We start from the raw sequence: 27,848 nt of genomic DNA, 5'->3' as shown, positions 1-27,848 counted from the left end.
TTAGTTTTAACTGGTGGATTAAACTGACTACACTTGCCAGCAGCTGAAGGGATAGTGTCAATTCTGCTGGGGAACCGTGCAGGTGCCAGAAGTATCGTCCCTACGGTTCCTTGTCCGTTTTTTATATTGTGTTGTTGTCTTTTACATGCTCTCAACTTGATTTAATTTGAAACTGTGATAATCTAGTTATGATACTGTCGATCACTGGTGTGTGTGTGTGTGTGTGTGTGTGTGTGTGTGTGTGTGTGTTAGGAATGTATAACTATATGTCGTCATGATATGACTGAAATAGTGTATTGTCGATGTGACGTTAACATTGAACTATCTCACTCACTCGCTTAACATAACGAGCCGTGAAGATCCGGGATAGAATAGGTCTTCAGCAAACCATAAGGCGACCATGCTTGTCGTAAGAAGCGATTATTTCAAGATAATGCCAATCTAGAGCATACTAGATGAATAAATAACCAAAAGATTATGTAAAGTTAAGTGTGGAGTATGGCCACGGCTTTATTCGTGAAATTACAGGGGGATGATATTTTGCATAACCCTGCAGGTTGGGCGAACCAAAATCACTGAATGCCGGCCCGAAGGCAATAGGACAAACAGAAAAACTTGACTCGAGAGGATAAACACATAACGAGTCATCAAAAAGCGAAATGACTTTGATCCCCCCAGGGTACACCAAAGGAGGTCAACCAGCGTGTCATTAAGCAAGCTAGGCCCTCGCGGGTAGCGCTCATCGAAGGCCTCCGGAAATTACTATGCCCAACCCGCAAGTATTACGCCGCGTTGTCACACATGGCGTGGAACGAACCTCACCTCAGTGACTGAATGGAGTCCTGCTGCCGTGACAAAGCAGAACTTAAATTTGACTTGATACCCCTGTAATCATCCACAACAACCTGAAACAGCAAAACTTCTAGGCAGAAATTGTAACTTACTAACCTTCATAAGGTATATACATTAATCATGTAGCTCAAGACATGTCTGCAATGTAAATATAAACTTTTAAGCTATAATATGGGAGGGTATCGGGAGGGGGAAAAAACAGTTTGCCTGTAATGGCCGCCAAAAGCGAAAGGCAGAGGGGAATTCCTACACATTAAAGGTTTACTTCAGTTATCTCCCTTTGCCATGCTACTAATGTATAACCTGAATAATATCATGGGAGCTGGCCTGTAATGCAAAATTATAGCTTGTAGACCCGAGTTACCTCCCTTAGCCTGCAACATAAATACTATAGTGCACAAATTAAATGATGGGTCACCTATCCCAGGATTGCCCAACTGAAATAAACCATTTTATCCTGTAAAGATAAAATTGATTATTTCAAGATAATGCCAATCTAGAGCATACTAGATGAATAAATAACCAAAAGATTATGTAAAGTTAAGTGTGGAGTATGGCCACGGCTTTATTCGTGAAATTACAGGGGGATGATATTTTGCATAACCCTGCAGGTTGGGCGAACCAAAATCACTGAATGCCGGCCCGAAGGCAATAGGACAAACAGAAAAACTTGACTCGAGAGGATAAACACATAACGAGTCATCAAAAAGCGAATTGACTTTGATCCCCCCAGGGTACACCAAAGGAGGTCAACCAGCGTGTCATTAAGCAAGCTAGGCCCTCGCGGGTAGCGCTCATCGAAGGCCTCCGGAAATTACTATGCCCAACCCGCAAGTATTACGCCACAGGACTGTGTCTATACACAGACCCTCCAATACTTAGCACAGAAAAAGAACTTCACATTTAATTGCCAGTAAACACCTTTGATCGGTCATCCAGAAGGAAGTACTCCAAAGCCTCCTGAAAGGTATTGACAAATATGGAAAGCCCTACATCTGAAAGATGGACACCATCATGCCTGTACATCCCCAAATCCTGAGCCCGAATACCATGCTTTATGGATCGCCCTCCAACCCTTAGCACTGCACTCATGCCTGCTCTATTTAAGCGCTTTCTGGCTTTCTCCACTGATTTGTAATTTGCAGCCATGTGCCAATACTGTCGTGGCAGTAACTCAGACCATACAAAGACTGTGAAAGGAAGTATCTGAGCAAAATATGTGACATCCTCTGTGACATTTTGAACCAAATTCCTAATAGGGGAGCTTACCAGATCATTTGAACCTAAGTGGAGAATTATGACACTTGGAGGAGGTTTCCTTTCAAGCTGGGTCAGCAATAGCTGTCTGAGCTCGCTCCAGTGCATCCCTCTCTTGCCAAACCAACTTAAGGTGAAACCCAATTTATGTAAGCCGAGATGCCTCCCTAACTTTAATCTGAAACTCTGCCGCTGAGCCCAATAGACAAATGATGAGCCTACAATCCAAACATCTATAAAAAAAGACTTAATTAATGCATGAACAAATTTTTTTTTTATACAACATACAATAACCAAACACCTTGGTAAAGCAGGTAATAACATTATTAGAATGAAATGAAGTAATGAGGAAAACAACATATACATGAATGCATAAAAATGAACAGTATGTGATATTTGATCATGATGGTTGTTATGAAGCTGAAGTTAGTTAAGAGGGTTTAGTTAGGACTTGCCCTGTGTAAGAAAGTACATTAATGGAATGAAAGCATAAATATACTGCTCAGAAAGTTCTAATGTAAGAAACGTATGCAGCAGACTGCCAGCGACCCCACTGCTGTATCTTTTCTGCAGGTACACCCATGTCTGCTGCAGAGGAAGCCGCCCCGATTCTGAAGGAATGGGATTTATACAGGGTGGGGTTTAAACCCAGTAGCCTTACACATTTGGAAACAATAGCTGAAAACTGGTACCTAGTGACTGGCTGAATGTCATAATGACAAAACAGGTGAGTTGAACCTGGTGGTCGGACTTCCAAATACTGACAAAGGCAGCTGACAGGGCACATCCTGCTTCCTGGAACGGCGTGTATGTACAGAATTGTACCTTTCCCTCTCTGATCCGTCTTCGAATGCCTGATTCGCACTCTCAAAGCGGTTTTCTCAAGAGAAACATCTTGTAACATTAACGGTCGATCCGAATGCTCACTGTCAGTGTAAACAAGTTCGCCAACCCGGAAAAAGCCGAAAAACGCTAAAGAGAAGGCAGCCTTAAATAGTATTGCTTCATATGATGAATTGCATATCACTCCTAAAGCCACAGGCATCTGCAGCAAAATCTTGTAAGATATTGGAGCTCTGACATCTACTTTCTTTGTAAGGCGTCTGCTACCTTCAAGCATCTTCCGGACAATGAAATGAACTGATGGATCAGACAAACCTTGTATCTTGTGTTGATAACTTAAGGCTGAGACATGTAGACTAATAGTAGCTGAGGACAAAGATCTTAGTGAAAGATATGAAATGTACTGTATAAGCTGCTCTACCGAGACAGGCCAAACTTCTTGCAAGCCTAAAGCCTGACGGAAGCTAGAAAATGAATGTATTGCACTCATATAGGTCTTCCTGGTACTTGTAGCCAAGGATGCCTTAATCAATCTATGGGACTCAGCTTCAAGATTTTCCAAACTCCTGGTGGCACTGGTGTTGCTTTTCGCTCCGCCTCTGGAGCGAGCTGGTGAAACCTGGAAAACTGGAAACGCGACAGTGAATCAGCTAAATCATTACACTTTCCTTCGATGTATTCTGCCCTAATCGTTATGTTAAGCTCTAAACATCGAAGCACGAGATGACGGACCAATGACATAACATGTTCACACTTTGAAGATAAGGTGTTAATAATTTGTACTACTGCTTGGTTATCAGAGTGGTACAATACTTTCTTATTTGCCAAATATGGACCCCATGTTTCAATGGAAACCACAATAGGAAAGTACTCCAGCAGTGTTATGTTCTGTGGGAAACCAGCTTGTATCCAGCTTCCTGGCCATTTGTCACATGCCCATTTTCCTTGAAAGTATATCCCAAAGCCCAGACCATTGGCCCCTGCACTATCCGTGAAAAGCTGCAGGTGAGTTGAGGACTCCCACCATCTTGATCTCATGACTGAAATCCCATTGAAGTTATCCAGAAATAGCTTCCAAACTGTTAGATCTGCCTTCATAGCTTTGGTTATCCTGATCCTGTGGTGCTTTTTCTTTCCACATGTCGACGAGATGAGGCGTCTCAAAAATGCTCTGCCTGGCGCGACCGCATTACACAAAAAATTTAACACCCCGATCAAGGACTGAATCTCTGTGAGCCTCAGCTTAGAATGTGACAGAGCATGGTTGATCATAAGGGAAGCCTTGTGTATCTTTTCTTGTGGTGCCCTTACACACATATTGATAGAATCTAACTCTAATCCAAGAAAGGTAATCTTTGTTGTAGGTTCAACAGTTTTTTCATGAGCTACCGGCACCCCCAATTGATAACAAATTTGCTGAAAAGCATCCATAGAGTCTTTACATTGACAAGTGTCTGCTGGTCCTGCAAACAAGAAATCATCCAAGTAGTGCATTATGTTGCCATGGCCAGACTTCTGGTGTACCGCCCATTCGATGAAGGATGAACATTTTTCAAATAAGGCACAACTGATCTGACAACCCATCGGGAGACACTTGTCAAAATAAAAGCTGTCACCTAGCTTAAAACCAAGGAGATTAAAATCACTGGGTGAAACAATTAAAAGCCTAAAGGCACTTTTGATATCTGCTTTAGACAGTAAGGTTCCTTTTCCTAAGTCATGAATCATTGACACAGCCTTATCGAATCTTGCATATTCTACTGAACTGATAGACTGGTCAATAAAATCATTAACACTCTGACCTTCTGGATGGGACAAATGGTGGATCAATCTGTACTCTCCTTGAACACTTTTGGGAACCAGACCTATTGGTGATAGTTTCAAATCAGGAAATGGAGGAAAATCAAAAGGGCCGGCTATCCTACCTAAAGCTAACTCTTTTTGCACCTTTTGCTGGGCTATTGAGAAATTTTGGTCAATAGATTTAAGATTTTTAAGAGTGGTAGTCGGCACTCTCGGTCCTGTATAACAAAGCTTAAAACCTGCCTGAAATCCCTGTATTAGCAGATGCGCCACTTCCTGGTTGGGATAATTTCTTGCCATTTGCTGAAGAACTTGGGGTCTGATTGGGGTTCTGCCTAGTGTATACAAATTTGCCAGATTGTGTTTTGGACAAACAGTTAGATGCAGGGTGGGAATTTCCTCCACATTTGGAGCAGGTGTGTTTGAACTTGCACTTGTCTCGACTGCAATACCTGTAGTTGTAGTCATGGCATGTTGAGTTTCTGTTTGTGTTATGGACACGAAATGACTGGTGATCCTTTCTGGGGAATGAGCCAAAATACTGGGACGGAACTTGCATGTATAACATCCAAAGCTCTACATTGATTGACCCCCATGATTTCTGTGGATTTCTTGCTTGACGCAGTCTGAACTGCTCATCATACGTTCTCCAACCAATCCCAGTATGACGAGATGCCCCCAGACGAATTGTGTTCATGTATTTGAGCATTCCTTGTATATGTTCCGGGTGACTTTTTATAAAAATGCTGATATACACTGTGAATGCAGTTGTCCACTCAGCTATGGTTTCAATCACTTAACCTGAAGCCTTTGGTTTTAGTTCCAAATGACCTTCCGAGTTAAGGAAAATGGCTGATGTACAAGCATAATCTTGTAATTCTCGGTCAGATTTCAGCAGCAATGCAAGATTGATATATTCACCATTACATATCTTTTGTTTGATACTTGAAGGAACGTTAGCCCCCAAATCATCATCACCACATTGTGTCATGGGAGGGGTAAACTCACTCCCGGTGAACAGTATGGGAGGGAAACATGGGGGCTGTGCGTGTGAAGTGACTGACTGTGTTTGTGTACTAAACGGCTGAGTGGGTAAGGAAACCAATTCCGTTATATTATTTGTAACTTCTGGATTAAAGGTTATGTCAACAAACTCACCCCTAGACGGTCTAGACCCACTGGCATTTTCACTTGACGAAGTCTGGGAAGGCGCCGTCCTGTCTGTTTGAACTTGACCGCCACTCTGACTGGGTCCACGTGCTGTCGCCAAGTTATCTAGCTGTCCCATCGCTGCTTCGGGCATGCCGGGCGGTGACGACTGCGAAGGGGGCTGTTCCTTCCGTTTCCTCTTCGTGGCCGCTCTTGTCCCACGTGTCGGCCGCTTCCTCATTGGTTTCCCTCTCCCTGACATGCTGCGAAACACTAAAGTATCTGCAGGAACACGAGGAAAAAACAGTTTGCCTGTAATGGCCGCCAAAAGCGAAAGGCAGAGGGGAATTCCTACACATTAAAGGTTTACTTCAGTTATCTCCCTTTGCCATGCTACTAATGTATAACCTGAATAATATCATGGGAGCTGGCCTGTAATGCAAAATTATAGCTTGTAGACCCGAGTTACCTCCCTTAGCCTGCAACATAAATACTATAGTGCACAAATTAAATGATGGGTCACCTATCCCAGGATTGCCCAACTGAAATAAACCATTTTATCCTGTAAAGATAAAATTGACTAACGGGATCGGGTGGTTAGACTCGCTGACTTGGTTGATGCATGTCATCGAATACCAATTGCGTCGAATTATTTTCATGATATTAATCACTGGATTGTCTGGTCCATACTCGATTATTTACAGACCGCCGTCATATAGCTGGAATATTGCTGAGTGCGGCATTCAACAACAAACAAACAATTAAACATCATATACCTTTCTCATCTCATGATGATATTATTTGAATATATTTTTTTAAAAACTGCAAAAGATGTCAGTGTAGAACAATGTGAACATACATATGTTCATGTCATATCTCCTTTTGAGGAACTACCTTTGCTGGTAATGTTGTACGATTAAACAAACAACAAACAAAACAAATATTGTATATCAGATATACTTGATATAATATACATTTTGCTGATTATGTTGTTGTACGATTGCAGATCAATATTATGTTGAACGAGATGGTGGTAGATAACACATTAGAAATCAGATACAAGCATTACATATTGGATCACCTGTTGTCTGAAATGACACCTGTAAAGACGTCTTTAATGAGCAAGACACAACAAAGGTGATTGTTATAATTATTTATTGAAACTATTGACTTGTGGGAACACTATTCAGGAATACATCCTCGAAATCGCCTTCAAAGTGCGACGCCAGTGTCTCTTCAATAGAGTGATCTACAAAAGAAATACATCAAATCATATGATCTTGGCATATTTGACATGAAATTATTGCTGAAGCATACATTTTCAGATACAGTTATGTTGAACGGATGACGGTTTCTACTGTATAAAACGGATCATTGCAGTAAGATTTGCTCCACCTTACATTTGACTCACTGCTCCAAGTTGTTGATGCTCCTTGCGAACTCTTCCAAACTCACGCTTGAGTCTCCTAAATGGAGAAAGGTTGTTGCAGTCAGTCAAAATAAATGTTCAGGAGTCAGATTTATTCGGGAAAAGGGTCCACATTACCCATGAGAGTAAACAAATACAAACATTTGACAAATAATTACATTATTTTAAAAGTAATAAACATTTCATTTGTATCAATGAAGTTGAAGGCAAAAGCTCTTACCATTTTCATCTGAGAACGAAAGGAGCTCCATGGCCGATCGTCTGTCCATTAGCGTCTCAGCTTCGGACAGGTCAATTGTGCCGTCCATGTTTGTATCAAGGTTATCCACATTACGTTTGCCTTGAAAGAAAATAGTCATGTTTGGAAAGATACAAAATGAAAGAACACGAATGCATTTTCGGTTAAGGAATATGAGATAGTGGTCACTTTTAATCAGGCTATGAGTATTGATATCAAATGAACATATTCATATACATCTACAGTAACATTCCAAAACATATACTCGTTTCCATTTCAATTCGTCATCGTATGTAGCTCTTCGGCTGGCTGACTAAGATTTACATCAAAACAAATAGCGAACACCATTCTGTCTCATTTTTGTAGTGCGTAATGACATGATCACATTTTCATTATGTTCGTTTTCTAGAATAGACTAGTCCATGTAATATTTTCATACATTCAAAAACAATGTTCGGTGTCCGTTTTCGTTCAGCAATATTCCAGGTAATATAACAGTGGGACTTAAATAACTTGGTGTGGCACAGACAATCCAGTGACTTATATCATGAGCATCGGTCTACACAACTGCATGATTATAGAAAGCATCCTGTCGGTTACAATTTTTACAGTGAAAGCAGAGTTGGCCTTTTAGGCATTTAATTTATTACTTTCATTTGAACCTGATGTAAAAGAGAGACGTTAATGTACTTGATACATCACCGATTTGGTCCTACTATAGCCGCTCATTGTTCTATAACTTAAACCGTAACTCCATTACAGTTTGGGAAAATAGAAGATACTGTATGTCAGGCACTTAATGAAGTACTCTTTAGCTTCACTCACCCAACACCCTGGCTCCAATCTTTGCTATTGTGCCAACTGTGCGCCATCTAACGAACCGTCGTCTCCGTCGTCCCCAGGCATCAGACTGAGGGATGGAGACTATGGCCACAAGCAGGAGGACAAGGAACAAACGCATCTTGGGATGAATTCTGCAGTGAAAATAAATTGTTTTAGCGTGTGAGCGAGTTGGGTTTAACGCAGCTATTAACAGTTATATCACGGCGTGTCAGCTTAATATGGGAGGGAAGGCCACAGTGATGCAGGTTTTAGACGTTTACCACTTCGGCGAGACCCACGAGCACGGGAATGGTGCTTACAAACGTAGAAACATAATCGGGGTGAACCGGGATTCGAACCCACAATCTGGCGTGCCCAAGGAACGCAACTCAGCACCGCGAATTGCGGCGCCTTAGACGACTGAGCCCCTCAGGCCCCACTGAATTGTTTTAAGAAGCCGCATTCTCATGTGGGTGTGATTATTGTTGCTGATTGCCTTATGAAACGCTGATTGCTTAAGATGTAATGGATTTGACGATTGACTATCATTACAAACAATTAAATCCTCAGTTAAATCCACATTTTGTAACCAATGCCAACTGAAATGATAAGTTACACGTAAACTAATCAGACAGATAGTGCATAAAGTATTACTCACCAGAAGGACACGAGACAGGTCACAGTTGTTATGAATGTCGTGACCCTGGTATTTATACATTCTTTCCGTTCATCAACCCGTGAAGTGAATCTGTTGCCAAAATATGTTAAGTGCCTGTTTGACAGAAACGTGCAAATGTAAATATGAAAAGAGATAAGTATCTACTTAGTCCACACCTCCTAATTGTCCTCTTTACGAGGGCTTTGTGTGAAGTGTATTTGTGTGTGATATTTATTTTAAAAAAATTGTTTGAGAATATTTAAAAGAAACTTATCACACCTCCATGTCAGAATATTCAGATCTAATTGGTTCATGTGATACTGATAAAATTCTACGTATCTCAGGTGGGAGGGAAATAAATTTCTGAGTGGGAAAATATATCCCGTATACCCCGACATGAAAAAAACCAGGCTGCACGTGTATTTATGAGCGAGGCCATATACATGTATCTTGCACCCTGCTACGAAGCACAAAGCTGCACATTGTTTACGAGTCAAAGAATGACACGAGAGACATCACAAGTTACCCTTAGCTCATTTGAGCAGTGGTTTTCTATCTGTTTTCAATTTGTTTTAATTTTTAATCGTTGTGGCAGTATCACAAGGGGTATATGTGGAATTGTGCGTCCCACGTTAGGTTTTAAACCACGAGCTGGATACTGCTACAACTTCTAATATTTGTGTACCAGAGGTGTATATGGCCATCTCTGAGAAAAATATATATTTTCCATTCAGGAAACACTGGAGGCCTTCAAAACAACTGATGCATGAAATTACCACTGGGTCACAGGTCCATTGACTTTATTGTATAAGCGCACTTTACAGATATTGTCTCGGTGGGGCGTCCTCTGGCCACTTTGGTTCACTTACCCCTTGTGATACTGCCACAACGATTAAAAATTAAAACAAATTGAAAACAGATCGAAAACCGCTGCTCGAATGAGCTAAGGGTAACTTGTGATGTCTCTCGTGTCATTCTTTGACTCGTAAACAATGTGCAGCTTTGTGCTTCGTAGTAGGGTGCAAGATATATGGCCTCGCTCATAAATACACGTGCAGCATGTTTTCTTCATGGCGGGATATACGGGATATATTGTCCCACTCAGAAATGTATTTCCCTCCCACTTGAGATACGTAGAATTTTATCAGTATCACATGAACCAATTAGATCTGAATATTCTGACATGGAGGTGTGATAAGTTTCTTTTAAATATTCTCAAACAAAAATTTTAAAAATAAATATCACACACAAATACACTTCACACAAACCCTCGTAAAGAGGACAATTAGGAGGTGTGGACTAAGTAGATACTTATCTCTTTTCATATTTACATTTGCACGTTTCTGTCAAACAGGCAATTAACATATTTTGGCAACAGATTCACATCACGGGTTGATGAACGGAAAGAATGTATAAATACCAGGGACACGACATTCATAACAACTGTGACCTGTCTCGTGTCCTTCTGGTGAGTAATACTTAATGCACTATCTGTCTGATTAGTTTACGTGTAACTTATCATTTCAGTTGGCATCGGTTACAAAATGTGGATTTAACTGAGGATTTAATTGTTTGTAATGATAGTCAGTCGTCAAATCCATTACATCTTAAGCAATCAGCGTTTCATAAGGCAATCAGCAACAATAATCACACCCACATGAGAATGCGGCTTCTTAAAACAATTCAGTGGGGCACAGGGGGGCTCAGTCGTCTAAGGCGCTGCAATTCGCGGTGCTGAGTTGCGTTCTTTGGGCACGCCAGATTGTGGGTTTGAATCCCGGTTCACCCCGATTATGTTTCTACGTTTGTAAGCACCATAACCGTGCTCGTGGGTCTCGCCGAAGTGGTAAACGTCTAAAACCTGCATCACTGCGGCCATATTAAGCTGACACGCCGTGATATAACTGTTAATAGCTGCGTTAAACCCAACTCGCTCACACGCTAAAACAATTTATTTTCACTGCAGAATTCATCCCAAGATGCGTTTGTTCCTTGTCCTCCTGCTTGTGGCCATAGTCTCCATCCCTCAGTCTGATGCTTGGGGACGACGGAGACGACGGTTCGTTAGATGGCGCACAGTTGGCACAATAGCAAAGATTGGAGCCAGGGTGTTGTTGGGTGAGTGAAGCCAAAGAGTACTTCATTAAGTGCCTGACATACAGTATCTTCTATTTTCCCAAACTGTAATGGAGTTACGGTTTAAGTAATAGAACAATGAGCGGCTGTAGTAGGACCAAATCGGTGGTGTGTCAAGTACATTAACGTCTCTCTTTTACATCAGGTTCAAATGAAAGTAATAAATTAAATGCCTAAAAGGCCAACTCTGCTTTCACTGTAAAAATTGTAACCGACAGGATGCTTTCTATAATCATGCAGTTGTGTAGACCGATGCTCATGATATAAGTCACTGGATTGTCTGTGCCACACCCAGTTATTTAAGTCCCACTGTTATATTACCTGGAATATTGCTGAACGAAAACGGACACCGAACATTGTTTTTGAATGTATGAAAATATTACATGGACTAGTCTATTCTAGAAAACGAACATAATGAAAATGTGATCATGTCATTAAGCACTACAGAATGAGACAGAATGGTGTTCGCTATTTGTTTTGATGTAAATCTTAGTCAGCCAGCCGAAGAGCTACATACGATGACGATTTGAAATGGAAACGAGTATATGTTTTGGAATGTTACTGTAGATGTATATGAATATGTTCATTTGATATCAATACTCGTAGCCTGATCAAAAGTGACCACAATCTCATATTCCTTAACCGAAAATGCATTCGTGTTCTTTCATTTTGTATCTTTCCAAACATGACTATTTTCTTTCAAGGCAAACGTAATGTGGATAACCTTGATACAAACATGGACGGCACAATTGACCTGTCCGAAGCTGAGACGCTAATGGACAGACGATCGGCCATGGAGCTCCTTTCGTTCTCAGATGAAAATGGTAAGAGCTTTTGCCTTCAACTTCATTGATACAAATGAAATGTTTATTACTTTTAAAATAATGTAATTATTTGTCAAATGTTTGTATTTTTTACTCTCATGGGTAATGTGGACCCTTTTCCCGAATAAATCTGACTCCTGAACATTTATTTTGACTGACTGCAACAACCTTTCTCCATTTAGGAGACTCAAGCGTGAGTTTGGAAGAGTTCGCAAGGAGCATCAACAACTTGGAGCAGTGAGTCAAATGTAAGGTAGAGCAAATCTTACTGCAATGATCCGTTTTATATAGTAGAAACCGTCATCCGTTCAACATAACTGTATCTGAGAATGTATGCTTCAGCAATAATTTCATGTCAAATATGCCAAGATCATATGATTTGATGTATTTCTTTTGTAGATCACTCTGTTGAAGAGACACTGGCATCGCACTTTGAAGGCGATTTCGAGGATGTATTCCTGAATAGTGTTCCCACAAGTCAATAGTTTCAATAAATAATTATAACAATCACCTGTGTTGTGTCTTGCTCATTAAAGACGTCTTTACAGGTGTCATTTCAGACAGCAGGTGATCCAATATGTAATGCTTGTATCTGATTTCTAATGTGTTCACTGCCACCATCTCGTTCAACATAATATTGATCTGCAATCGTACAACAACATAATCTGCAAAATGTATATTATATCAAGTATATCTGATATACAATATTTGTTTTGTTTGTTGTTTGTTTAATCGTGCAAGAATACCAGCAAAGGTAGTTCCTCAAAAGGAGTTATGACATGAGCATATGTTTGTTCACATTGTTCTACACTGACATCTTTTGCAGTTTCAAAAAAAATATATTCAATTTATATCATCATGAGATGAGAAAGGTATATGATGTTTAATTGTTTGTTTGTTGTTGAACGCCACACTCAGCAATATTCCAGCTATATGACGGCGGTCTGTAAATAATCGAGTATGGACCAGACAATCCAGTGATTAATAATGTATAGTTATACATTCCTAACACACACACACACACACACACACACACACACACACACACACACACACACACACACACACACACACACACACACACACACACACACACACACACAAACACACGCACACACACACACACACACACACACAAATATATAAATACTGTATAAAAACCTGTCTGCAATAACTAGCTAATTACATCTTATATAAAACTTGTTTGAGCGAGTGAGTGTGAGTGAGTCAATATTTAACGCCACATCGACAATATTTCAGGCATATCGTGACGAGGACATTATTAATATATGAAATTAATCAAATAAAAACTTGCCTGCGATGGACAGTATCATAACTAGATTATCACAGTTTAAAATTAAATCAAGTTGAGAGCATGTAAAAGACAACAACAACACAATATAAAAAACGGACAAGGAACCGTAGGGACGATACTTCTGCCACCTGCACGGTTCCCCAGCAGAATTGACACTATCCCTTCACCTGCTGGCAAGTGTAGTCAGTTTAATCCACCAGTTAAAACTAACAAATATACTACGCTTATAAATGTGATAGTTTAAATTTACGTTGAAAGATGTGGAACGTATGTACCCTGTCAGGGGGACACTGATATCCGATTCTTTATTCTCCATAGACCACCGACGGTGGTACAAGAGCATACATAATCGGGGCGAACCGGGATTCGAACCCACAATCATAGGTTTCTGGTGTGTTCAAGGGAATCGCGGCGCCTTAGACGACTGGGCCACCCGTGCCCCCTCATGCAAAGAAGAGGGACACCCGAGTAGGTACATGTATAAATACGCTACATGAAATTACACCAACCATCGTTTACACCGATTTTGGTTAGTCAGTCCAGATTTGGAAAGGTCAAAAACCGATGATGTCGTATTGGCCATTGACGCTAAAGTCATGAACATTTATTGAAAGGTGAGGACCCTCCATTCTGCATCCCTTGTGATGAAAGATCAATGTTTCAAATCATCATCTATTAAAGAACTTTTTCGTAGAATTAATTCTCGTTTAAATATTGGCTTTTAAAGGATATAGAATTATTTGAAATATTTTTGTTAATATTTTTGTAAAAACATGTTTTCAAATTCGCAACTGAGATTGTTTGTGGTTGAATCCAAGTACAGTGATATCAGTGTCCCCCTGAGAGGGTACATACGTTCCACATGCTTAATGTATATGTATTATTTGTATTTAACACCTTGAATGCTAACTCTAAATGCACACAGCCGTCTTGATGTACATATTATATTTATCTCTGTACTTTATGTATGCTCTTGTACCACCGTCGGTGGTCTATGGAGAATAAAGAATCTTATATCAGTGTCCCCCTGACAGGGTACATACGTTCCACATCTTTCAAAGTAAATTTAAACTGTCACATTTATAAGCGTAGTATATTTGTTAGTTTTAACTGGTGGATTAAACTGACTACACTTGCCAGCAGCTGAAGGGATAGTGTCAATTCTGCTGGGGAACCGTGCAGGTGGCAGAAGTATCGTCCCTACGGTTCCTTGTCCGTTTTTTATAATGTGTTGTTGTTGTCTTTTACATGCTCTCAACTTGATTTATCTGAAACTGTGATAATCTAGTTATGATACTGTCCATCACTGATGTGTGTGTGTGTGTGTGTGTGTGTGTGTGTGTGTGTGTGTGTGTGTGTGTGTGTGTGTGTGTGTGTGTTAGGAATGTATAACTATATGTCGTCATGATATGGCTGAAATAGTGTATTGTCGATGTGACGTTAACATTGACATATCTCACTCACTCGCTTAACATAACGATCCGTGAAGATCCGGGATAGAATAGGTCTTGAATGTTGTCTTTTACATGCTCTCAACTTGATTTAATTTTAAACTGTGATAATCTAGTTATGATACTGTCCATCGCAGGCAAGTTTTTATTTGTATAATTTCATATATTAATAATGTTCTCGTCATATTTGAATATATTTTTTTTAAAACTGCAAAAGATGTCAGTGTAGAACAATGTGAACAAACATATTTTCATGTCATAACTCCTTTTGAGGAACTACCTTTGCTGGTAATATTGTACGATTAAACAAACAACAAACAAAACAAATATTGTATATCAGATATACTTGATATAATATACATTTTGCAGATTATGTTGTTGAGCATATGTTTGTTCACATTGTTCTACACTGACATCTTTTGCAGTTTCAAAAACAATATATTCAAATAATATCATCATGAGATGAGAAAGGTATATGATGTTTAATTGTTTGTTTGTTGTTGAACGCCGCACTCAGCAATATTCCAGCTATATGACGGCGGTCTGTAAATAATCGAGTATGGACCAGACAATCCAGTGATTAATATCATGAAAATAATTCCACCCAATTGGTATTCGATGACATGCATCAACCAAGTCAGCGAGCCTAACCACCCGATCCCGTTAGTCGCTTCTTACGACAAGCATGGTCGCCTTATGGTTTGCTGAAGACCTATTCTATCCCGGATCTTCACGGCTCGTTATGTTAAGCGAGTGAGTGAGATAGTTCAATGTTAACGTCACATCGACAATACACTATTTCAGCCATATCATGACGACATATAGTTATACATTCCTAACACACTCACACACACACACACACACACACACACACACACACACAAAATATGCCAAAATATGTTAAGTGCCTGTTTGACAGAAACGTGCAAATGTAAATATGAAAAGAGATAAGTATCTACTTAGTCCACACCTCCTAATTGTCCTCTTTACGAGGGCTGTGTGTGAAGTGTATTTGTGTGTGATATTTATCTAAAAAAATTGTTTGAGAATATTTAAAAGAAACTTATCACACCTCCATGTCAGAATATTCAGATCTAATTGGTTCATGTGATACTGATAAAATTCTACGTATCTCAAGTGGGAGGGAAATACATTTCTGAGCGGGACAATATATCCCGTATACCCCGACATGAAGAAAACAGGCTGCACGTGTATTTATGAGCGAGGCCATATATCTTGCACCCTGCTACGAAGCACAAAAGCTGCACATTGTTTACGAGTCAAAGAATGACACGAGAGACATCACGAGTTACCCTTAGCTCATTCGAGCAGTGGTTTTCTATCTGTTTTCAATTTGTTTTAATTTTTAATCGCTGTGGCAGTATCATACGGGGTATATGTGAATTTGTGCGTCCCACGTTAGGTTTTAAACCACGAGCTGGATACTGCTACAATTTCTTATATTTGTGTACCAGAGGTGTATATGGCCATCTCTGAGAAAAATATATTTTCCATTCAGCAAACACTGGAGGCCTTCAAAACAACTGATGCATGAAAATACCACTGGGTCACAGGTCAATTGACTTTATTGTATAAGCGCACTTTACAGATATTGTCTCGGTGGGGCGTCCTCTGGCCACTTTGGTTCAGCTGCTGTCACATCTGTTAACCACTTTAACCAAAATTTTGGTTTTTTTTATTTTGGATCTACAAATTTACATACAACTCTGCTTTCAGTTTCAAAATTGTACCCAACAAGATGCTTTTTATTAAACATGCAAATGTTTTGGTTTCTTTTATTTTGGATCTACAAATTTACATATCAGTTGTAAGCAACTGGGTGTCATTCTGTAGCTTGACTGTACGAATAACAAGACGCAAGTCATACAGCTTAGCTAAGATAAGTATCTACTTTAGTTCACACTTTCAAATTGTCCTCTTCGGGAGGGGTGTATATGAAGTGTGTTTATGTATTATTTATGTATTATGTTGTGGACCGGCCATTTGATATTCTTGGTATGCTTGGGGTAGATCGTGGAAAAAAACCGGAATTTCTTGTTCCACAACAGAGATAGAATTTCTCTTTGCGCTCTGGAGGATTCAGCGAGGTTTGAGTGTATGTTGTTTTACAGCATAGTGAGTGAGTGAGTGAGTTAGTTATAATTTTACATCGCATCGGCAATATTGCAGCCATATCGCGATGAGAACAAATTGATTATATTAAAATTTCTGTCGTCAAAGGACAGTAAAACAGTAAGGTAATTATCACAGTGGAGACATAAAACTTACCTGAGCAATAGTAAAACAAAGACGTTTTCAATACAGTTATTAGAAAGTAAAACCTGGCTAGAGAGCACTGGCGACTAAAGCTGGACCACCTAACTGGGGATCATGGGGACTTACAGTTCTTTTGCTTCCTGCATGATTCCCAGCAGGATTTATGCCATCACTTTGGTCACGAGTGGTTGTATGAAATATTAACCAATATTAAAAAACAAAACACAATCAAGGAATTAAAACACTAGTTGATATTAATTACTTCAATATATATGAACTCACGTGCCACTGTCAGGGGACAATAATTTTACACTGCTTTAACCCCCTCAGTGGCACTGCCTACATACATCTCAGTTGACAAAAATATCCAACTATTCTAAAACAATTCAAAATTTATCAAATAATAGTATTTCTTTTAAAAAACCGAGAATTAAATGAGCACTGATATCATAAAAAAGATCCTTTAAAGATGTTGAATGATAATATTTATCCCTTGTGAGAGAAAAATCAACACAGTCAAGCAAAACATGCTTGACTGTGATTCGCTCATCACAAGGGACACAGAACAGGGGATCCTCACCTTTTACTCGTGGGTATATCGACTGTGTCCAATACGACATCGTTGCAAAACAACTTCATCTTGAAGAGCAACCCAAGTAGGTATACCCTATTGATGGTTTTATAACAATAAGTTTGTTGATACCCACTTGGGTGTTCCACTTCTTTTGCATCAGATCATTGATGCAGCATCGAATTACTGGCTTGTAATCACTGTATGGTAGAAGAAGTGGTGTTATTGATTTGGAGAGGGCTGCCTTTGCAGCAGTATCAGCCATAGTGTTACCAACGATGCCAACATGACTGGGCAACCAACAAAAGACGATGTCGTATTGGGCAGTGGCGAGAACATTATTCAATTCTAAAATGTCACGTATTAACGGATGATTTGAAGAACAATTATGTATTGCCTGAAGGCATGACAAGGAATCAGAAAAGATGATGAACTGTTGAGATGATTGGTTTTGAATGAAGTCCAAAGCTATGAGAATAGCATTGGCCTCAGCTGTAAAAATAGAGCTATTATCTGGGATTCTAGGAGACACCCTTTTAGATCCAATGACAGTAGCACTTGAAATTTTGCCACCATCCTTGGAGCCATCAGTAAAAATAGAGCGATGGGTATCATATTTTGACCGCAACTGGGCATATTCTTGTTGACAAATCAACTGGTTTGTATCAGCTTTTTTTAGGGTAGTTAGTGTCAGGTCTACCTCTGGTTTGACTTGTTGCCAAGGAGGTGTAGACAGTAACCGGTATGGTGAGATAGTAGAAAGATCAATAGTAGCTGCGGTAATATGTGGCTTAATTCTGAACCCTAGAGGGTGGACAAGCTTTGGTTTTGACTGGAATAGATTTTCATACATGGGATTAAACACACAGTCGTTTGCTGGATTCGACGGATTTGAGTATAATTTAGTCACATATTGCAATGAAAGTTTAATTCGACGTTGTTTAAGAGATGGCTCGTCTGCCTCTACATATAAACTGTCAACTGGTGAAGTTCTAAAGGCACCAAGACATAGCCTCAGTCCTTGATGATGTACTGAATCCAATAATTTTAAGTTGCTTTTACAGGCACCACCATAAATGATGGAGCCATAATCGAGTTTGGAACGGATAAGAGAACGATATAAATGAAGGAGTGTTGTCCGATCCCCTCCCCATATTATATGTGGTAAAAATGTTAGATGATTATCAAATATAATACCCAAGAACTTGGCTTCCTTGACAACTTTAATAGGAAAACCAGCCAAAAACAGTTCTGGGTCCGTATGCGGTTTATATTTGCGGCAAAAATGGATACAGTTTGTTTTGACTTTAGAGAACTTAAACCCATTCTCTAGACACCATTTATGTATTTTATTGAGGCATAATTGTAGCTGTCTCTCAATAGTGTGCATATTTTTACCACGACAAGATATATTAAAATCATCTACGAAAAGTGACCCATCTACTACATCACTTAAAACCTTTTAAAGACTATTGATTTTAATACTAAATAGAGTAACTGACAATATACTTCCTTGTGGGACACCCTGATCCTGATTATAATGGTCAGACAGGGTTGAACCCACTCGGACTTGAAATTGCCTGCCCGCTAAAAACTGTGATATAAAATGTGGTAAGCGGCCTCTCAGACCAAACTCGTGTAAATCTTTTAAAATGCCATGCTTCCAGGTAGTGTCATAAGCTTTCTCAAGATCAAAAAAAAAAATGACACAGCATGTTGTTTGTTAACAAGAGCATTTTTCACAAACGATTCCAATCGTACTAAATGATCTATAGTACTTCGATTTTTGCGGAAACCACATTGAATATTAGTTAGTAGGTTATTGGTTTCTAAGAACCAAACCAATCTATTATTTACCATTCGCTCCATGGTTTTACAGACACAACTGGTTAAAGATATAGGACGGTAATTGGATGGATCTGTATGATCCCGACCCGGCTTTGGGATAGGGACTACAATGGCATTATGCCTAGAAGGAGGAAAATTCCCCGACGTCCATATGTGGTCAAATATATCTAATAGTGTTTCTAGACATGAATCAGGCAAATGTTTCAGGAGCTGATAGTGAATATTATCAGCACCAGCCCCTGTAGCTTGCCCAAGGGCTGTATGTAGCTCATGGAAGGAAAACACTTCATTATAGTCTTCCCCGTTATCAGAGTTAAAATTAACATTTTTCTTTTCCTGTTGTTTCTGATATTTTATGAATTCAGGGGCATAATTAGACGATGACGAATGTTTTGCCAATGTTTCACCAAGTTTATTGGCAATGTCTGATTTATCAGTTAATAACTGATCACCTTCCTTCCTATTTCATTGAGCTGATCTGAAAACAATTGAATCGGATCTTCAACATTTTGAAAATGATGAGGGGTTAATTTTGCAGTGCACAATATTTCATATAATGACCAATCGGCGTTCTTAAAATTCCACCTGGATGTCGAGTTTTCAGGATTCGGGTTCACAGCTTTAAGAATGGTGGGAAAGTGATCACTTCCGCAGAGGTCATCATGGACCGACCAGTCAAATTCCTTAAATAGATTTGAATCGGTGAGAGACAGATCAAGAGATGAGTACGTTCCAGTGGCAGGATGTAAATAAGTGTTTGAATCATCATTACAGATCCTTAAAAATCATTATCTGAAATGAATTCCTCAAATATTTTCCCTTTATTGTTTGTGGTAACACTTCCCCATAAAGGGTTGTGTCCATTCAAATCACCCACGATTATGCATGGCTTGGGTAGCTGATCATATAGATTTTGAAGATCTGTTTGTCGAAGCATAGTGGATGGAGCAATATACAAGGAACACAGGGTAAAGACAATGTTCAAAGTTAAACGAACTGCAACAGCTTGAAGATTTGAATTGAGTTGCTTTGTCGCCCGGGGGAGAATATGAATGATGACAGTTATACTGCCTAATATCAAATTTGTCAGTACTTTTAAGGTATGTCTCCTGTAGACATAAAGCAGACGGTTTAAAATCCTGTATCAATAATTGAATGTCATTAAAATTATTTCTAAGTCCTCTGCAATTCCATTGGAGTAGGTTATTTGATGGAGTCACGGTGGTTCAATCAATCAATCAATCAGTTCAATCAGTTTATTCATATATAACTGTAAGGCCACAGGCCCATAGTACAGAATACATGACAATGTGGAAGCGGTTAGGAATGTTACAAGGATTCATTTCTTAATAACATGGCATGATATATAAAGAGAGAGAGATTTTGTATAGCCGTTTTGCTCACATGTGAAATTAAAGAGATAAACTTGTATTTATTTGGATGTACATAGTATTTCTGTTCAATATATTTTTTCCTTAAATTGTCATATTTACAACATACAAGTAGAAAATGAAATTCATCTTCGACAACATTTAAAGAACATTGTTTACATAATCTTAAACATTTGGGTATTTTGTTGTGCCTGCCAACTTCAACCATTAACCTGTGTGAGCTGCATCTAAATTGTGTTAATGATATTCTGCATTTTCTTATATTTACATCAGTTAAATATTTTTCTGCGCATATTTGCATTTTAAAATATCTATAATATTCACATTTGCTAGAAACATCTACAGTAGATCTCCATGTTTGAAAGTACATGTCAAAAAGCGTCTGCCTTATTTTCGATATGAACATGGCATGATTCTCTAAGAAACATTGGTTTTCCCAGATGTAACCATACCCACATTTATACAGTAGACATTTAACATTGTATGCCCAATTTTGATCTCCATTCTTTTCATACAATAGCATCATATTATAACATTTTTTTGGCAATCTACTTACTGGCATTTTTAGTAATTTTAACCAGTATCGTATGATTTTTAAGTAGTGATATATATACAAGGGCATGCGACCACATTCACCATAAACCATTACGTTAGACGTACTATGTTTAACACCAAGAAATATTTTGCATGCGTATAAATGTACGGATTCAATTTCTTTAGCCTCTGCAAAACCCCATATTTCTGAACCATAGGAAAGAATAGGAGCTATTTTTGTGTCAAAGATTTTGAAAAAAGATTTATAAGCACACTCGCTAAAATGTTCAAACGTTTGTAAAATGCCCAATAGCATCTTTTTAGCTTGGATTGCTGCATTACATATATGTCGGTTCCATGATAATTTACTTGAAAATATTACACCAAGATATTTATATGAGGTTTCAGTTTGGAGTAATTGTCCCCGAAAGTACCACTTTTCGTTTTTTGACAGCGTATTTCCTTTGCTAAATACAACAATTTTTGTCTTATCTAGATTAGCATTAAGTTTCCACGTATCACAGTACAATTCTAGCTGATTTATCAAAGTTTGTAAACCTTTCACAGTACTCGAGAACATGATTATATCATCTGCAAATAGTAACATAAATATTTTTATAAGTTCAGGATGTAATTGTATACCATCATCATAATTTCTTTTGATTTGGGCTGCAAGCTCATTAATGAAAAAACAGAACAAAAAAGGGCTTAATACACATCCTTGGCGTACACCAGTATGACATATAAAAGAATCTGAATACATGCCGTTTTGTTTAACACATGATTTAACTTCCTTATAAATACCACATAACAATTTACCCATTTTATTACTGACACCATGTGAATTAAATAAATACCATAACTTATCTCTACAGACTGAATCGAATGCTTTCGAAAAATCTACAAATATAGCATACAATTTTCCACGTTTACGTTGAATATACCTATCTATAAGAGCCTGGAGAATAAACATATTATCAGTGGTTGAGTAACCTTGTCGAAAACCTGCTTGCTCTTCCTCAATCTTATCAAGTGCTTCCGACCACAATACCAAGCGTTTATTAATAATGCTAAGAAATATCTTACTGAATATACTGGTAAGTGTAATCCCCCTATAGTTTTCAACATCAGTCACTGAGCCTTTTTTGTGAATTGGAACGATGGTTCCAAGTGTCCAACCTTTTGGAAAGTAAGAGGTATCCATTATTGTATTGAATAATATTTCCAAATACGACAGGGTATTATCAAGAGAGTATTTAAAGAATTCTGTTATAAGTTTATCAAATCCCGGGCTTTTCAAGTTTTTCAGATTTTGAATAACAGATTTAATTTCTTCTTTTGAGATTGGGGAATCTAATATTTCCGTTGCAAAATTGGTTTCATCATTATCAAAAGAGTTCAACGGGAAGTTATTTGTGGAATCATCACCGCTGAAAAGATTTTTGAAGTAATTAAACCACTCATGCATTTCGATGTTACTTTTAGTTTCCTTCTTTTTGCTGATGTTTTTCAAGATCGTCCAAAACTGTTTTGATGAGCTGATACTTTCTTCTAGTTTTTCTCTGCTTCTATCCATGAAATTTTGTTTCTTTTTTCTGCAAGTAGCTTTATACTTATTTTTCGAATCAGTGTACTTAGTAAGTGAGTCTTTATCCTTTAATTTTCTGAAATGGTTTAAAAGTGTGCATCTTTCTTTTTTTAACAACTCACATTCCCAGTCAAACCACTGTTTACTTTCTCTGTTAGGGGTTACTTCCCTTTTCATTACATTCCCTGCATATGTAATAGCTTCTGTAAATAACGATACACTTTCATCAATATTTGTAAAAACAGAATCAATAGCTTCTCTTAGGAGGCATGCAAAGGTATCTGATAACAGTCGTTCTTGGAAAATATCTGCTTTGCTGTTATCCCACTTAAACATTGAATGACTATGGTAGGCGTTTTCAAATGATGTTTTTCCACCTGAATGAAGCGCTCGTAATGACATTGTGATAGGCAGGTGCTGTGATTCGTGGCGTGACTCAATATCAAAATTTTGGCACAAGTCAAATATATCTATGGTGCTTATAATGTAATCGATAACACTTGCTCCAGCATTGCCAACAAATGTAAAATCACCTTTCTCGGAATCACTTCCACAGCGGCCATTCATAATGTGTACATTTAAAACAGCACATAAATTGATAAAACATTTTCCAAAGTTATTAAGAATAGTATCGTTTGAATATCTACACAGATTAAACCTGTCTAAGAGGAAGTCCCAGTATGAAGTATCCTGGCCATGGAGATATTCAAGTATATCATCCTCTACATAATCTGGCTCTTTGCCAGTTCTTGCATTAAAGTCACCCCCTAAAATGCACGAAACGTCACCAACATCACCTAGGATGTCAAGCAGTTCATCCTGAAATAGCAATATACCGTTTTTAGATCCAACATTACTGTCGTACCATGTAGATCCTTCTGGGTGAATATACACACAGCAGTATAACACGTGTTTTTCAAGTCCAAACAGTGACCTGTCTAGTAGTAGATATACACCATTTGCTGTGATCCATGAGTTTTTAACATAAGCTAAAAGATGGTTCAATGGTTCAACGGTGGTTCAATAGGTGACCTCTCACGTGGTCGTGAGGAAGAAGAATTTCTACCTCTGTCTTCGGAAGACAGGGTCACCTCCATATCCAGAGGTCCAAACGAGTTAGTAAGAGGTACCTCAAGAGGAGATGCGCTTCTTTGAGTTTGTTTTTTGTTTTGTCGTTTCCTTTCCTTTTTTTGAATATTTGCATGTTAAGTACTTTGTGCAGGCTGACGTGTAGACTGACGTGCAGGCTTTTTACAGCATAGATAAATATACATTGTGGTTTGCGAAATGGTGTATGTGCAGATTTGAAGACATTACAGTTACTTAAGTGCTGTATTATATGCACAACAATAGCCTCACGTACACATTTACAGACTCGGGTACACATTTAAGAACTTAAGAACTACGACGAATTTCGAATTCTCTGTCCCAAGTGTTTTTTAAGTTTCAAGCTATGGCGATATGGTATATACATGTTTGTCATTACAAGGAGGAATAGAAAACAATGTTTTGACCGTGACTCAATATTCAATAAGTAACAAATTACTTTAAACATAGGGATCATGTATTTATCAAACTTATGTGAACTACTCGAAATCGATGTCACCTTTCTTGTTGACCTTTCCCCTGTGATGTATGTTAAAGTGATTGACAGATGTGACAGCAGCTGAACCAAAGTGGCCAGAGGACGCCCCACCGAGACAATATCTGTAAAGTGCGCTTATACAATAAAGTCAATTGACCTGTGACCCAGTGGTAATTTCATGCATCAGTCGTTTTGAAGGCCTCCAGTGTTTCCTGAATGGAAAATATATTTTTCTCAGAGATGGCCATATACACCTCTGGTACACAAATATTAGAAGTTGTAGCAGTATCCAGCTCGTGGTTTAAAACCTAACGTGGGACGCACAAATTCACATATACTCCGTATGATACTGCCACAGCGATTAAAAATTAAAACAAATTGAAAACAGATAGAAAACCACTGCTCGAATGAGCTAAGGGTAACTTGTGATGTCTCTCGTGTCATTCTTTGACTCGTAAACAATGTGCAGCTTTGTGCTTCGTAGCAGGGTGCAAGATATATGGCCTCGCTCATAAATACACGTGTAGCCTGTTTTTTCATGTCGGGGAATAAGGGATATATTTTCCCACTCAGAAATGTATTTCCCTCCCGCTTGAGATACGTAGAATTTTATCAGTATCACATGAACCAATTAGATCTGAATATTCTGACATGGAGGTGTGATAAGTTTCTTTAAAATATTCTCAAACAATTTAAAAAAATAGATATCACACACAAATACACTTCACACAAAGCCCTCGTAAAGAGGACAATTAGGAGGTGTGGACTAAGTAGATACTTATCTCTTTTCATATTTACATTTGCACGTTTCTGTCAAACAGGCACTTAACATATTTTGGCAACAGATTAACTTCACGGGTTGATGAACGGAAAGAATGTATAAATACCAGGAACACGACATTCATAACAACTGTGACCTGTCTCGTGTCCTTCTGGTAAGTAATACTTTATGCACTATCTGTCTGATTAGTTTACGTGTAACTTATCATTTCAGTTGGCATTGGTTACAAAATGTGGATTTAACTGAGGATTTAATTGTTTGTAATGATAGTCAGTCGTCAAATCCATTACATCTTAAGCAATCAGCGTTTCATAAGGCAATCAGAAACAATAATCACACCCACATGAGAATGCGGCTTCTTAAAACAATTCAGTGGGGCACGGGGGGCTCAGTCGTCTCAGGCGCCGCAATTCGCGGTGCTGAGTTGCGTTCCTTGGGCACGCCAGATTGTGGGTTCGAATCCCGGTTCACCCCGGTTATGTTTCTACGTTTGTAAGCACCATACCCGTGCTCGTGGGTTTCGCCGACGCGGTAAACGTCTAAAACTTGCATCACTGCGGCCTTCCCTCCCATATTAAGCTGACACGCCGTGATATAACTGTTAATAGCTGCGTTAAACCCAACTCGCTCACTCGCTAAAAGAATTTATTTTCACTGCAGAATACATCCCAAGATGCGTTTGTTCCTTGTCCTCCTGCTTGTGGCCATAGTCTCCATCCCTCAGTCTGATGCTTGGGGACGACGGAGACGACGGTTCGTTAGATGGCGCACAGTTGGCACAATAGCAAAGATTGGAGCCAGGGTGTTGTTGGGTGAGCGAAGCCAAAGAGTACTTCATTAAGTGCCTGACATACAGTATCTTCTATTTTCCCAAACTGTACTGGAGTTACGGTTTAAGTTATGGAACAATGAGCGGCAGTAGTAGGACCAAATCGGTGATGTATCAAGTACATTAACGTCTCTTTTTTGCAGTTGTGTAGACCGATGCTCATGATATAAGTCACTGGATTGTCTGTGCCACACCCAGTTATGTAAGTCCCACTGTTATATTACCTGGAATATTGCTGAACGAAAACGGACACCGAACATTGTTTTTGAATGTATGAAAACATTACATGGACTAGTCTAATCTAGAAAACGAACATAATGAAAATGTGATCATGTCATTAAGCACTACAGAATGAGACAGAATGGTGTTCGTTATTTGTTTTGATGTAAATGTTAGTCAGCGAGCCGAAGAGCTACATACGATGACGATTTGAAATGGAAAAGTGTATATGTTTTTGAATGTTACTGTAGATGTATATAAATATGTTCATTTGATATCAATACTCATAGCCTGATTAAAAGTGACCACAATCTCATATTCCTTAACCGAAAATGCATTCGTGTTCTTTCATTTTGTATCTTTCCAAACATGACCATTTTCTTTCAAGTCAAACGTAATGTGGATAACCTTGATACAAACATGGACGGCACAATTGACCTGTCCGAAGCTGAGACGCTAATGGACAGACGATCGGCCATGGAGCTCCTTTCGTTCTTAGATGAAAATGGTAAGAGCTCTTGTCTGCCTTCAACTTCATTTATTCAAATGAAATGTTTAAAATAATGTAATTATTTGTCAAGTGTTTGTATTTGTTTTGACTCTCATGGGTAATTAGGACCCTTTTCCCGAATAAATCTGACTCCTGAACATTTATTCTGCCTGACTGCAACAACCTTTCTCCATTTAGGAGACTCAAGCGTGAGTTTGGAAGAGTTCGCAAGGAGCATCAACAACTTGGAGCAGTGAGTCAAATGTAAGGTGGAGCAAATCTTACACTGCAATGATCCGTTTTATGCAGTAGAAACCATCATCCGTTCAACATAACTGTATCTGAAAATGTATGGTTCAGCAATAATTTCAAGTCAAATATGCCAAGATCATATGATTTGATGTATTTCTTTTGTAGATCACTCTATTGAAGAGACACTGGCGTCGCACTTTGAAGGCGATTTCGAGGATATATTCCTGAATAGTGTTCCCACAAGTCAATAGTTTCAATAAATAATTATAACAATCACCTTTGTTGTGTCTTGCTCATTAAAGACGTCTTTACAGGTGTCATTTCAGACAACAGGTGATCCAATATGTAATGCTTGTATCTGATTTCTAATGTGTTCACTGCCACCATCTCGTTCAACATAATATTGATCTGCAATCGCACAACAACATAATCTGCAAAATGTATATCATACCAAGTATATCTGATATACAATATTTGTTTTGTTTGTTGTTTGTTTAATCGTACAACATTACCAGCAAAGGTAGTTCCTCAAAAGGAGTTATGACATGAGCATATGTTTGTTCAAGTCAGCGAGCCTAACCACCCGATCCCGTTAGTCGCTTCTTACGACAAGCATGGTCGCCTTATGGTTTGCTGAAGACCTATTCTATCCCGGATCTTCACGGCTCGTTATGTTAAGCGAGTGAGTGAGATAGTTCAATGTTAC

At 38.7% G+C, this 27,848-nt stretch overlaps 3 protein-coding genes and 1 pseudogene across 3 annotated transcripts; 2 read left to right on the top strand and 2 right to left on the bottom strand.

The window, feature by feature from the left end:
- Window positions 1–4,987: 4,987 nt before the first annotated feature.
- Window positions 4,988–6,166, bottom strand: LOC139446521 (uncharacterized; annotated as a pseudogene).
- A 1,145-nt stretch (window positions 6,167–7,311) lies between these two features.
- Window positions 7,312–8,532, bottom strand: LOC139444854 (uncharacterized). Its single transcript, XM_071225841.1, has 3 exons — window positions 8,397–8,532; window positions 7,554–7,673; window positions 7,312–7,370 (listed from the first exon to the last, which is right to left on the bottom strand). Exons 1-3 carry the CDS (start codon window positions 8,530–8,532, stop codon window positions 7,312–7,314), a joined length of 315 nt encoding a protein of 104 aa, XP_071081942.1.
- A 2,498-nt stretch (window positions 8,533–11,030) lies between these two features.
- LOC139444943 (uncharacterized) lies at window positions 11,031–12,252 on the top strand. The gene is made up of 3 exons (XM_071225965.1): window positions 11,031–11,169; window positions 11,892–12,011; window positions 12,194–12,252. The coding sequence occupies exons 1-3, from the start codon at window positions 11,031–11,033 to the stop codon at window positions 12,250–12,252; spliced, it is 318 nt and encodes a 105-aa protein (XP_071082066.1).
- Window positions 12,253–26,025: 13,773 nt separating this feature from the next.
- On the top strand, window positions 26,026–27,147 carry LOC139444944 (uncharacterized). Its single transcript, XM_071225966.1, has 3 exons — window positions 26,026–26,164; window positions 26,789–26,908; window positions 27,089–27,147. Exons 1-3 carry the CDS (start codon window positions 26,026–26,028, stop codon window positions 27,145–27,147), a joined length of 318 nt encoding a protein of 105 aa, XP_071082067.1.
- Window positions 27,148–27,848: the final 701 nt, after the last annotated feature.

This window comes from Haliotis cracherodii, unplaced genomic scaffold, assembly GCF_022045235.1.
Source record: "Haliotis cracherodii isolate W230 unplaced genomic scaffold, xgHalCrac1.p SCAF_6, whole genome shotgun sequence".
Classification (NCBI taxonomy): domain Eukaryota; kingdom Metazoa; phylum Mollusca; class Gastropoda; order Lepetellida; family Haliotidae; genus Haliotis; species Haliotis cracherodii.
Note: the sequence above shows the minus strand (reverse complement) of the source record. Positions and strands in the feature narration are given on the sequence as shown.

What these genes read in the sequence shown, in the direction of transcription:
- LOC139444854 (XM_071225841.1), bottom strand. Translation starts at nt 8,532, where the DNA reads ATGCGTTTGTTCCTTGTCCTCCTGCTTGTGGCCATAGTCTCCATCCCT. An exon ending in GATTGGAGCCAGGGTGTTGG is followed by an intron (nt 7,674 to 8,396) that starts GTGAGTGAAGCT and finishes TTTTCTTTCAAG; the next exon opens with GCAAACGTAATGTGGATAAC. An exon ending in TTCGTTCTCAGATGAAAATG is followed by an intron (nt 7,371 to 7,553) that starts GTAAGAGCTTTT and finishes TTCTCCATTTAG; the next exon opens with GAGACTCAAGCGTGAGTTTG.
- LOC139444943 (XM_071225965.1), top strand. Translation starts at nt 11,031, where the DNA reads ATGCGTTTGTTCCTTGTCCTCCTGCTTGTGGCCATAGTCTCCATCCCT. An exon ending in TGGAGCCAGGGTGTTGTTGG is followed by an intron (nt 11,170 to 11,891) that starts GTGAGTGAAGCC and finishes TTTTCTTTCAAG; the next exon opens with GCAAACGTAATGTGGATAAC. An exon ending in TTCGTTCTCAGATGAAAATG is followed by an intron (nt 12,012 to 12,193) that starts GTAAGAGCTTTT and finishes TTCTCCATTTAG; the next exon opens with GAGACTCAAGCGTGAGTTTG.
- LOC139444944 (XM_071225966.1), top strand. Translation starts at nt 26,026, where the DNA reads ATGCGTTTGTTCCTTGTCCTCCTGCTTGTGGCCATAGTCTCCATCCCT. An exon ending in TGGAGCCAGGGTGTTGTTGG is followed by an intron (nt 26,165 to 26,788) that starts GTGAGCGAAGCC and finishes TTTTCTTTCAAG; the next exon opens with TCAAACGTAATGTGGATAAC. An exon ending in TTCGTTCTTAGATGAAAATG is followed by an intron (nt 26,909 to 27,088) that starts GTAAGAGCTCTT and finishes TTCTCCATTTAG; the next exon opens with GAGACTCAAGCGTGAGTTTG.